This window comes from Manis pentadactyla, chromosome 4 (assembly GCF_030020395.1).
Source record: "Manis pentadactyla isolate mManPen7 chromosome 4, mManPen7.hap1, whole genome shotgun sequence".
In the NCBI taxonomy this organism is placed as follows: Eukaryota; Metazoa; Chordata; class Mammalia; order Pholidota; family Manidae; genus Manis; species Manis pentadactyla.
This window is the reverse complement of record NC_080022.1, coordinates 101285205-101298266: the sequence shown is the minus strand read 5'-3', so window position 1 is coordinate 101298266 and position 13062 is coordinate 101285205. Positions and strand designations below refer to the sequence as shown.

General features: G+C 49.6%; 1 protein-coding gene and 1 long non-coding RNA gene across 2 annotated transcripts; one reads left to right on the top strand and one right to left on the bottom strand.

The window, feature by feature from the left end:
* Positions 1-5086: 5086 nt before the first annotated feature.
* MYBPHL (myosin binding protein H like) lies at positions 5087-8405 on the bottom strand. The gene is given in 9 exon segments (XM_057499466.1): positions 5087-5183; positions 5185-5422; positions 6397-6494; positions 6609-6684; positions 6687-7109; positions 7112-7166; positions 7736-7776; positions 7779-7991; positions 8351-8405. Coding segments are annotated over 9 exon segments (1296 nt in total).
* A 909-nt stretch (positions 8406-9314) lies between these two features.
* On the top strand, positions 9315-12142 carry LOC118927950 (uncharacterized). The gene is made up of 2 exons (XR_008997092.1): positions 9315-9931; positions 10078-12142. It is a non-coding gene; the product is annotated as an uncharacterized LOC118927950 (long non-coding RNA).
* Positions 12143-13062: the final 920 nt, after the last annotated feature.

The following is a 13062-nucleotide window of genomic DNA, read 5'->3' as shown; positions in this document are numbered from 1 at the left end:
GGCCCCACCCACAACTACCACATGCGGGCAGTGATTGGCGGAATCTAGCATTCCCCGCCCTAGGGGCCGGGGCTCCGGCGGGCATGCGGCCGGAAGTCGGCTGGTGGCTGCTGTGTGGCGAACTGTTCCAAAAAAGACTCCATCCGGGCTGAAGCGGGGAAGGCACGCACGCGCGCGCCCGGGAGATCATCCTTGCAAAGGACCGAGGCCCGTGTGTTTCGCGCCCTGCCTACCCCATCCGCCCCCTCCTTCTCGTGCTTATCGCGGCGGGGTTCACCGGCCCCCAGCTTCTGGGGGACTGGCCTGGTTACCTAAGGTCCCTCGCAACCATCGGCCCTAAAACTCTGAGGAAATGTTTCCTTGGGCTAATTCCAGATGCACGCGCCGCATTTGCCAGAGTTCCTAGGTTGTGATTTTTCAAATTACAGAACCGCCCAGACATTTATATGTTAAGTAAATCGAGGTTCTCTAAGGAAATACACCTATCAGTTTTTTAAGCGAGAAAATTTGGAACCTGAGCCAGCCAACATGTAAAGAAAACAAGGGGTTTTTCGGACAGGGAGATTTGGGTTCGAATTCCACCGTGGCTCTGTTTTACAAACTCCGGAGGCTTGAATGTATTTGACCTCTCTACGCTTATATTTGACCCCTTGCTTATCTGAAGCGAGGATCGCGACCTGTAATCACAGTTACATGGTTAAGGGGGGTGATGATGAATATCAAGTTTTATACTGTGTGCCTTACAGGCTATTGAGGGTTGTTTGTAACTACCTCTAAACTAGAAGCTGTGTTTGTAAAATGCCTCCACCAATTAATAGAGCTTCTTAGAAATGTTCTAAAATCTTACAGTAAAAGGTCTCTGAGAGATTGCTGAAGAGCTTTAGTTTCCAGAGTTTATGGCCATTATTTGGGGGCATCTATAGGCTTGTTTACTTCCTAGTTGTTAGCTGTGAATTTGAGATGGGGTGGTTTGCAGGAGTGAGATGTTACGGTAATAAATGCCACAGGAAGCAGAGGGATTTAGTGGGTGATAAGGGAAAGGGTGAGGAGGCCCAGAACTTGCAAGTTTATGTGAAGAAGAGCTGCGAGAAGAGGACTGCCTCTGTTTCCATAGCTTGCTGGTAAAGGTGGAATTTTAGTTGCTTGTAGGATTCAAGTTCTACGGAGGTGGGAAAACCAGAGCCAGTAGCTTCCTTCTCTCCAGGCAGGTAGTGGTAAAGCGGAGATCAGAGGGTAAGAAGTTGCTAATAAACTGCATGCCTTCTTCCCCTTGGAGCAGCCTGACTAGGGAGACCCTGCATTTACTACTTCACCCACCTTCAGGTGAATGGAGGAGGAAGTTTTAGCGACCTGGAAGTTAGTTTCTCCTAAGGAAACGTATCTCCAATTTTCTATCACCCAATTATTTTGAAAAGCTAGATTTTGGAAGTTGTTTCCGGTACTAGAAAAAAAGCTATAGAACAATTTTTTCCTCCATCAGAATGGCAGCAAAGCCAGAAAATATAGATCTCAGGTACAAGAATTCTTTACTCAGCACAAGGCCACTAATCTGGGAAATATTTGTCCCCCTCAGCTCAACCCCAAAATGACACAGGAGTTTAAGATTTTGGATAAATATGAATGAATGAAGAAGCTACACCCCCTCCCAGGCACATGGTAGGCCTTAGTTCAGAAGGTACACCACAGTGCTAAATGCATAAATGACAAAATTAAGGATTCTAGTACAGTTCTCCTTGAATGCAGAAAGATTAACTGTGACTGGAGGGTGGTGTTCAGTGTGAAGATTTTATTCCTTCACCATGCAAGCTGAGAATATATGAACTGATTCCAACCCAGACCCATTACCCTTGCAGTCACTGAGTGAAAGAGATGAGAAGAAATAGGGAAGGCATGGAGTTAAACAGGCCTTGTTCAAATCTTACCAACAAGACTTGGAGAAATTTATAAGTTTCAATTCCTCATTTGTAAAATGAAGATAAAAGGAGATAAAGCCTGACCTTCAGTGTCTGATGCAGAGAAGGCAATCTCAGTTATATGTTACTGTATAACAAACCACCCAAACATTTAGTGGCTTGAAATAACAGCGACCATTAATCTGCTCATAATTTTAGAACTTGGATAGTGCTATGCAAGGACAACCAGTCTCTACCCACAAGGAGTAGACTGGGTTTGACTAGGGCAGAAGTGTTCAAGGGGGCACACACGTGTAGGCTGGTGGTGCTAGCTGTCAGGTAGGAGGCTTGGTGGTCCTCCCAGTGGCCTCTCATAATTCAATAATCTATCCTGAGATATGTGGGAGCTGATTCCAAAAGCAAAAGCAGTAACCACTGGATCTCCCAAGGTCTAGGCCCAGACCTGGCACAGCCTCACCTCCACCACATTCTTTTGGACAAAGCAGGTCACAGTGTCAGCCCAAACTTGAAGGAAGGAGAAACAGACTCCAACCTTTGATGGGAAGAGTACCATGCCCATCCTAGAAGAGGAGGAATTGTCACTATCTTCTGTAGATTCCATCACTGAATGCCTTCGATATCTTATAATAAGAATAAAAACATGTACAGCAAGGGCCCCTCCCCTCTGCTATTTCCCCAGGGCTGACTAAGGCTGGGCTCCAGTTGCTTCAGTGTCTCCCAGTCCTCAGGTCCTAGTGCTCTGTCTTTAGTTAGCAATGTATGTGTTTATGTGTCTGTGATCTCTTGTCTCTGTGACAGATGTGCATCCTGCCTTCCAGCTTACACTGGAAAACGCAGAGAAGAGAGCAAGCCATTTCCTGTATTTCTTTCAGCACCCAGTACTGTATAAAGCTAAACTCAGCTCTGTCACAGACTGTCTAGAGAAAAGGAGTATGTTAGAAACTTCTGTAGAAGATAATGTAGATATGGGAAGAGAAAGAGGAGTCTGAGGACCTGCAGATTCCATACAGTCTGGCTAAAGAATTCCAACTTTCTAAATTTTCCCCACCTAGAAAATCTCAAACAGATGGACACTTATGCACTAAGGATCCACACATTTATCTAGATTAGGCCACACTAGATACTGTGCTGGAGCTCCTTAAGAACACATTATCACCACAGTCAGGCTTCCTAGGGGCACAGTAAAGAGGGTAATATGTGGCCATAACAGCAGACAGCCAGAGCACATCCAGGTGGCTGAGGCAGTCTCTCTTCACAGTCCCTGGGTCCTGTGAATCATCTACTTAGCCTGCTTCATTGCTGGGCACTGGCTGGGAGATAGGTCAAAGGGCAACCAACACTAATAAGGCTAACACCAACACAACACAACACAACATGAGCAGAAACATTAGCACAGAGTGGGCACTAAGCAGTGGCAAGAGACCTGTCTTTGCAAGCCAACTGGCAGAGAGAGATCTCCGGAGAAGTCTGCACTTTTAATGCATCCCTTAGGGTTTTCATTTGCTATATATCAATGATAGGCTTAAATAAATGGCTTCTGGAATGGAATTCATGCTCAATTTTCATCAGCTAGGAGCTGCAAGTCAGAGAAGACACAGGGAACCAGTTCTTTAAAATTCTCTCATGAGCTACTTCTTCACCTCACTTAATCAGTTTGTACACTTTCTCCTGTGAGTGATTTAGCATCTGAAGGAGCTAGCCAATTCTAAATGATGATGATCAGAGTTGCCCTTTGCCAATGTGCTGCTTGGGACCACATACCCACATATTCAATTATTATTGATATATAATAATTCCTTAAAACGAAGGAATCCATAAAATTCAAAGTAAAAACCAAGCAGACTAATCTTTTTCTCAGCATTGATGATACTGAGATGGAGACCCTTGACTGACAGGAACAGCTTCCACTCCTTTCCCACGCTGCCGTCACGGTGGTGGTGACCCTCGTCCATCCTCCACTGCTGACTGCCCCCCTGCCACCTTTTCGTACAGTACTGCCCCCCCTCCCCCAGAACCCCTTTACAATTAGGCCGATGCTATCACTCTTCTTCAAGGTTTAATTCCTGTCTTCAGCTTGCAGAGTACAGATAGAGAATGTGACAAATGTAGACTTTATCTATGGTCAATTCCCTCCACGGGGATGAGAGTATTAGCTTACCAAAAAAAGTGGTTAAAATAAAAGTGGTCACCAGTGAGAGCATGGTTGAAATGCTCAGGAATACGTATCTGTCCCAGACTTGAAAATAGCCATAAACATGAAATATTTCATTCAGAGGCTCTGTCCCTCTTTCCTCACCTTTGTCAGAGTTGCCCATATCCTCAGTGAGCCTCACTGAGGAGCTGCAAGAATTCAGACATTTCTCAATGTTAACATCTCAGAAATCTCTCGGAACCCTTCTTCTGGAGCACTGGAAAGGGGTATACTTCTCCAGTTTGAGAGTGTCCACGGTGGCAGTTAGCAAGCAGTCTGCACCTAGGGAAGAACAGCACGAATGGCAGCCCACTCATCCCTGACTCGCAGTATGTACACTTAGAGAGTGCCCACTGTGGGTCAGAGTCTGGGCTTGGCTTGACCCTGCAGGGGCAAAGCAAATGACTGTCCAATCCTTCCTGATGGTGAAGCAGATCAGTAATGTGATGATGGACATCTCACAGGGTGACAGGACATAGATAAATGAATGAATACTCGAAAAAAGGCAGAGAGGATGTGCGATATTCCCTTTTAACAAGCCAGAGGGGAAAGTCTTCTGGTTTGTTCAAAAGCCCGATGAACAGCAGAAGCTTTCCTGGACTGATTCAGCAGATGGTATAATTTAAAGAAAAACAATGTGGGTGAGGACAGGGAGAATTGGGCTCTTTCCATCATCATGCCAACACCTCAACTAGCCAACGCTGGAAATCTCAGGTTAACCAATCGCCTCCCTGTGCTTCAGATTTCTCCTTTGCAAAATCGAAATAGCTATTCTTCCCATAGTATAGAATTATGATGGAGAGAAATGAGATAGTGGATAACAAAAATGGCTCCTCAAACACATCCTGATGATGACAGCGCTGAGAAGGCCTTAAGGGGAAAGCACAGCAAGCTCTTCTTGTCCAGGCTGTGTCTACCCCTGACTCTCCCAGCCGTGGAGAGAAATGACTGCACCTCAAGGCATAAGTTCTGCCCTTGTCTTTCATATCCTCTGGCAGCCCACCGATGCCTCCCCGTCAAAGGGACCAGGCTTGTGGATCTCTAGGGAGCAGATTCCCAGGTGAGACAGGGCTCTGTGTGGGGTTGCCTTGGATGTCCATCTGGTTCTTCAGCCAGATGATTTGGCTGGAAGATAAAGATGAGGGGGCCACAAAGCATGGGGAGAACCAATTGTTCTTTCTGTGCTCAGTCGCTGGGACTCTTTGCCTAAGAGGCCTGGGGAAACCGAGCAAGAGGAGCAGGGGAAGTAAGGGTCTTGAAGAAAGCTTCTGGAAAGCCCCCCATCCCTCACATGGGGGCAGAGGTCCCCTTCCACATCCTCAACAGCTTCCTGAGGTCCTTCTCTTGGTTGAAAAGAGACCCTGAAAGCTCATCTTGTCCATCCAGTACTCCTGACTGGAAGAAAGGTAGTAACACGTGCTCCATCCTGCTGAAGCTGCCCTTGAAAAGGGATCCTAAGCACTGGGCAGCAGGACCTCCTCCTTTTTGTATGTTCACTGTTGAATCACTCATATTCCATTCCCACCGTTGGCTTGGGAGTTTCACCTGTCCCCTCTGGTTAGGAAGTAGTATCTAGAGTGGGCTTACTGATGTTTTCTTTCTGAGATGCTACCCCAGGACTCATCACGGAAGGTACTGGTGAGGGGGTTAGCCGTGCTCTATGCCAGGCAGGGAGCCCAGTCAGTTGGCTGTGAACAAGCAGAGAGCCTTGCTGAGGGCTGTGCCAAGGGCTCAACACCAGACAGCTGGCTCGCGGGCGGCCGTGATCAGGTGACATGTCAGGGGTGAGTGAGGAGAACCAGTGGGCCTCCGTCAACCACAGCCAGAGGGGCAACTTGAAGCTCCTGCCCTGTGCCAGCAGTTCAGTGACATCTTCATGCATGAGAAACAAACACTAAAAGGAAAACTGGAAACATCCTCTTCAGCCTGTCTTGGACTCCAGGTGCCCCGGCTGTTCCTGCATGACAGCTGTGGTGGAGGCAGAGGATGTGATGGGCACAAAGGTTCTGGCTAGGGCAGGATGAGGCAGCAGCATGGCACGGTCACCCCCACAGAACCCGTCCCTCACCCTGGGAGAGGCGCCGACTCCCCAGAAGAGCTGGGTGAACTTTGGGCTTTGTAACAGCCGAGGGGGCCAAGGAGGGCCGGGCTGTAGTGCTTGAGACCCCCATCCCTCTTTCACTTTATCCTAACTCTTCCCAGCTCAGGGTCCCTGTGCCCTGCCTGCGTTCTGGATGTGGGCAAGGTGGGCAGTGGTGGGGGCTGTCTCCCTGAGCCCGTGGTGGTTCTCACCAGACTTGAAATGCGAAGGAGCTGTCGATGAGGAGGTCGGAGACTGTGAAGCAGGTGGGGTGATAATCTGAAACCACAGCTCCAGGCCCAAGAAGCTGCTGTACACGAGACACCTGTTCTGTGAGCTCGCTCCACCTCACCCCCGCTTCCATGTGGGGCTAACAGAGCCCTATTCCGGAACGTGCTATTCCTCCCTCCCAGCTGGGCCTCACCCCAGATTTGTGTGGGCCTTCCACACTGTGTAGTCTAGGAGCACCACACTGCCCATGTCTTGCGGAGATGTCCACCCAGAGCAGCACTGGAGCCCTGAACATCCACCAGCTTGATACTCCGAAGAGGGCCTGGCCTCTCCAAAAGGGCCATGCACGGCGATGGGCATGGTACACCCCCATGCCTGGGAATCACATCAGGATTCTCCTTCCCCTTTCTGCTCAGCTCCTCTCCCTCCACCCACCACTGCCTCTGCATTGTGTTACGGGCAGTCACCCCAGCTCCCCCAACTCTCAGTGATGGCTCGTCTTCAGCCTGGAGAGGGGGCCCCTGTGGACCACCCCATCTCCCTGTCCCCACCGTATCGATCACCAGGATGCCAATGGTGGCAGTGGCCTCCAGCCTGCTCAGCTGCACCCCGAGCTGGAAGTGACTTCGGTCAGCATATTAGGCTTCTCAGAGGAAGAGGATGGAGTCCCGCTCTCCATTCCACATGTTCACTTGCTAGCATCCAAGGTGCAGCCGTCACATGTCCAGGAGGCTGGAGGTCTGGGTTTGCCCTGAGAAATGGGAATAAGGCTATGAGCAGCCCCGTGAGACCTGCTGGCCCTCCCTGCTGTGGCGGGGTCAGATCCACCCCAGGGTCCTGTGGTGACTTGACTCGCAGCTGCAAATTCCTTGAGTTGGAGGTCAGTGGACTCTCCCAGAGACTTCTGTTTCAGCAACAGCCTAAGGATCATGAGAAAGGGGGATGGCTTTGAGTCTCCCGCCCTGAGAGTTTAGGTCACAGACACCCAGGGCAGTTGGGAATGACAAGTTCCCATGAAAAACTTGCTCCAAGCTCCCGTGAGGCCTCCAAACTGAGAGCTTCCAGGCCTCTACTGACAGGGCATGCTGAAGGGCATGGCTTAGCCTCACCTTGTCACAGGGGGCATGCCCACCCCAAGGCAAACCCACCCTCAGGAGCGCAGAGGGAAGGGTTATCAGCCTCAGACTTCTGGTGACATGTCCCCCTCCATTCAAGGCCAGGACGACTGGGCCAGTGCTGGCAGGACTCTGGGTATCTGCTTCCAAATCAAAACCCAGGCCTCGTCCCAGCCAGGAGCCAGCATGGGACCGGCATGGCCACCTGGAATGGAATTAATAGGTTCAGAGTGTCACCAACCTTCTGATGTAGGTCTGCCTCAGGGCCCTAGGTAGCCAGATCTTGGGACATTCAGAGTGATAGAGAGAGAGAACAGGGCCGGTAGTGAGCCTCCCGTGGTGGGAAGAGCAGGGCTCAGAGCAAGTGGAGACTGCGTCCAGCTGCACTCCCTCGGCAGGTGACCAGGCATCGCCCAGCAAACTAAGCCCTCTCCTGGGAACGGGAAGATTGCTCCCATCGCCTTGTGGGATTTAGGATGAGCCACTGGCAGAAGGATCCTCTCAAAAGCATGAAAGTCTTAGCAGAAAGAGGGCCTGGAGTTCAAGCCTGACACTTCTTTTAATTTATAGCTCTCAACTGACTTGTCACGAACTGAAGTTTCTTTTTTCTGTTTGTGCACAGACCAGTCCAGTCTGTGTGGTTTGTGTATCTACCCCTTTCCTGCATTTGTTCTTAACAACACCCTTTATCAGGCTACTTTTCATCCTGACCTCCAAGTGTCAGCCCTGCTCCCCAGTTAGGGGCCAGACTCGAGGAGAAAGCTTTCCATTCTGCAGGCAGAGTCAACCCCCTGGACTAGGACAGCATGGACATCATTGCAGAGGGTGCTGGTGGTTGGCTTCCTCTGCATGGCCACTCGGATGGGCTCCTGCATCGTGCTCTTCCAGTCTGTGGAGGATCATTTTGTACAAACAGAATCTGGGAAAGATTAGGTCCATACTCACTTCCCCTTGATCTCCCAGGTGTGTTGCAGGGAGAAGAGAGATTAGATTATGTTTATTGTTTCCAGAATGAAGACAGGAGATGCTCAGGAAACGACGCATGTAAGGTTTGGAGAATGACCAGGTGTACTCTCTCTCCTGGGATGCCTCAGGCTGCCTTGGCTGAGAAAGTGCACACATCCCACCAGGGGTCCCTTGGGGACCTGGCTGAGACAGACACCATTTTCTCAGGCAGAGACTGTCCCTTGCTGCTGTTGTCATAAGTAGAATGTGACAGCACCTGAGTTCCCACCAACTCCCTGGGCGCCCCCCATAATGCACCCAAGCGGCTGGAAAGATACCATCCCACTGTGGCGAGCCCCACAGCTGCTGGGTAGTGGATTCCAGAGCTTTTGATAATACTTTGATACATTTCTCTGTAAATATATTCCTGAGCATTCACCCTGGCATATGTATGTTTACTTGTAAACTGAACTGTTTAAATATATACATTACGTAATGCAAAATTTTGAATGGTGAAACTTAAAATAAATAGCAGTTCTAAGATATTCCTCCTACAGCTCAGTTTGCAGACCACTGTTCAGAGACCAGGAGCTTCACTCCCACATTATCATCTGGAGATTACCAGGCCTTTGTAAATGAAATAAGCCCAAGTACTCAGCACAAGCTGTCCATTTGATTTATCTACTTTCCCTCTTTGCTATGTGGCTTCTGTGTTCATTTGGGTTGTGCTGGACCTCACCCCTGCCCTGACGGAACAGGAACCAAGGGACCCGAGGACCTGCAGTGCCCTGAGAGCCCCTCCTGCCTGTGTGGCTCAGGACCTGACTGCCTCAGTAAGAAAGTGACAGTGATGGAGCCGGGCAGCTGGATGGCCCTGTTCTGGTCACCCTCCATTCGACTTTGGCGGTTTGGGAGGGGGTGGGGCACGAGAAACAGAAGTGGCTGTGTGACGTGTTCCTCTCCTGTGGCCATCTTGGCAGGCAACCAAGCAGTTGAGAACAGGCAGATATGACTTAAGGGTTTTCTGAACAAAAGAGGGCAGCAATTGAAAAAGAGGGTTAAAGTCTCATCTTGTTGGGCTTGGTTCCCTAGTGTTGGGTGGGGAAGTGACCCTTCATGCTTGTGGGGGAGAGGGCCGGGGAGAAGCGGCCCTGCCTGCAGAGCACCGGAGTCAGGAAGGACCTTGATGAGCACCCAGAGCAAGAATGTGGGAAGGGAAGGGCTTGGAGAAGGAAACAGCCCTGCTGAGGCTCTCAGGGCTGGCTGAGAGGTTGTGTGGGCACCAGGACCCCAGCCTCCAGGAATGGCATCTGAGGGTGCATCCTCTGAGCATGGTGTGTCTGTCTGCTTACTTTCTCTCCAGTGCCACAGGCAGGGCTCTGACAGTGATCTCACCCTTGCAGGGAGGAGGCAAAAAAGGGAGCAGAGGGACACCCTTAAGAACTGAAAGACTGAGGTGAGGAAAGGAGCCCAGGCCATCATGCCTGGAAGATGTGCCAACTGAGCCCTGTGCTGCTTAGACCTTGGGTGGGAAATGGGCTTCTATAGGTAGGTGCATGCTGATGAATGTGTTTTCCCCACTTTGTTTGTTTTGTTTCTTAGAATACCTTGGAAAATATAGCATTGTTTCACCTGAACTAAAGAGAAAAATTAAAGAAATAGGTGGCACACAGGCTGAGATGGGGGAATCAGAAGAAGCATGAGCAGAACAGCCCCAAGAGCCAGAGGGGATCCCTGCAGGGGACCGAGCTGAAGATGAAGGGCAGCAGGCCCGGATGGTGCAATCTTCCTCCCTGGAGGGCTCCTGTGCCAGAAATTGCTTAAGCGTAATTCCCTGATGAGATGATGAATGGATCGGGGCCAACTTACCTTACTAGAATACTCCAACTCTGAGGATTAGTGGGCAAGGGTTCTGTTTTCTGCCTGCAACCAGACCCCCGTGGGAGGGCAGAAGACGGGCTTGAGGCTAAAGTGGCTGACAAAACGAGCAAGGTGGCAGAGGGCTGTCTGGCAGCCCCGGTGAACAGGCAGCAGCGAGCTCTTTCCCAGCTCAACCCAGGTCTTCTTGTCTGCGTGAGCAAGTAGCAATCTGACCTTTTGCTAAGAATTTTAACAGGAGAGTTCATCTGGAGCATCTCTTTTCACACATTCAAAACAAGGGGGTAATTGTACAGACCTTGGAGAAACATGACTTTCCCTGAGGCTCAAGGTCTGTTTCCTCCTCAGATGCCAAGAGGGACGTGAACAAAAGACTAGATCCCTAAAGCCTGTGGGTTTTCAAAGGCCAGGTTTGAGAGCCTCAGTTTGATTTTCTTCCTTCACAGAGTCTTGGGGAGAAGGCATTTTGAAAAGTCCTTTGAGAGCCACTGGCTTCTGAGCTATGTATCTCAGTACTGTATTTCTTTCAGAATGCTGTCTAATTCTTTCTGAAAAACCAGTAGAGAAGGAGACTACTTAAAGTCCAAAGATCTCGACTCTTCTTGATTAGAAAATTCCTCCTAATTCTACCCTGATTTAATTCTGGTGAGGTTTACGCCATTTCCTTATTCTATGCTCATGAGAAATAATTGTTCATATCCTCTCATAATTCTCTTTCACATCCTTAAAGATTTTCCTGCAGCAATTCCCTATGGGCTATGTGGTTCGGACTGATGCTACCTGTTGCAGCCTGGAGAGTAAAGAAATAAGATGGACACACTGAAAGAGTGGAGGTGTGTGTGTACATGTGCTCACATGCATGTATACGTGTGAGCACACATGCCTGTGTGAGAGTGGTTACTCAAAGAAGACAAATGCATAAAGCAATATGGCTTTGAAACACAACCAGAGATTTTAAGGGATCCAAAAGGTACCAGCATTTCTTAGAGACACATTAACAGATGCCCAGGATGTACCCTTGGCCTTATCAGAAACCTGCCTGGAGGAGGAGCACAATGGGAAAGGAGTGTGGTGACCTTGGAGGCATCTTGTGAAGAACAAGAGCATCACCTCCTTAAAGGCCATAAAAATAAGGTCAGAAAAAAATAAAAGGACATGGAAATGGGCAACACTTCTCTGAAGAAAGACTCCATCAGCCCCTCCCCTGGGGTGGTCATCTCCTCATGCTGATGGCTTTAGACCTGGCTCACGGTCCCCCTCTCCACACTGCTCAGTCATGAGTCCCAGTGACTTCAATGCCCATCCTTCTAATCTCTGCAGGGCCTCTCACACCCATGCCTCCCGCTCCTCCTGTGCCTTTGTCCTCTGCTGCTTCAGCCCCTGCTTCCTTAGGTCTTCTCTAGACCAGGAACTGCAACCCCTCTTGAATCTGAATCTCAAACATCCCACCCTCTCATCACCTTGATGCCAGAGATGGCTGCATGTCCACACAAATTTGTAATCTCTCTTCCATAGTATGGTTATCTCTGTGAAGGGCCTGCCCACCCTCTGCATGCCCATGAGACTAGTTCTTGCCAATGAAGTATGAGTGGAAATGATGAGAACCACTTCTGAGCCCAGGCTGTAAAGAAATGAGTTCTCTAGTTCCCCTTCTGTCAGCCACATGCAGGTGATCATGGGGCTCTAAGGCATGGCAGAGCCACAAGATGGAAGAGGCCTGGGTTTCTGAATTAGTGTATGGAGAACTATCTGCTGAAGAGGCACTCCTGTTTTTAGTTGTCTTGCTAGTTAAGAAATAAACATCGATTGTTTCTGAGGCTTAAATTCTGAAGTCTATTTGTTTTGTCCACTCGCAAACCCTGACAAGTAACAGTCTGTCCCCTTGGCCCTCACTCCCTGAAGTTCCAACATCAGCGATGCTTCAGTGCCACCCTCTGGTCCATTATCCTGCTGCCCTTTCACTTTCCATCACACCTTGATCACTTCCCTTCCCACCCAACGGGGAGTCCATGGTCCTCATTATGCTCCCTCCTTGCACACCCACTCAAATACCTGCCTTATCTTTCACTGCACTGCACCCTCCCAGCAGTACCCAACCCCGGTTAATTACGGTCCACCCACTAGGTGCCTGCAGTTGCACAGCCAAACGCGACGGGCGGAGTACAAAACCTTGCTGACTTCAAGCTGATGGCCACTCCCAGTGGACCCTGGCAATTCCAACAGCCTCCCCTAGTTCAGTCAGTCTCCTGTTCTCCTGAGTGACCAGTGCACACCTTCCTCTTCCAAAACGTCCATACCTTCTCTCTCATGCTCATTCTCAGTTGATGATCTTGCTAGTGCCTAAGAACTGCCTATAGCCTATTCTTAACTCAGAAGCCAGAAAAGGCCTTAAAACCAATACCTGATCATGTCAGTTCTCCCTAAAACCCTGCACTGGCTGTCCATCTACCCAAGCTGAACCAGTCTTCACCATAGTCCTGTCACCTCTCTGACCCAAAAACTCACCATTCTCTCCCTCACTTTGCTACAGTCACAGTGGCGCCAATCCCTGTCACATTCCTGCCTCAGGGCCTTTGCACTTACTGCATGGAGGACATCTCCCCCAAGCATCATCTGCATGCATTACTCTCTCATTTCTAAGCTGCTGCTCAAGTACCACCTTACTATGAGACCTTCACTGAATAGCCTGTTTAAAACAGAAAGTGTGCT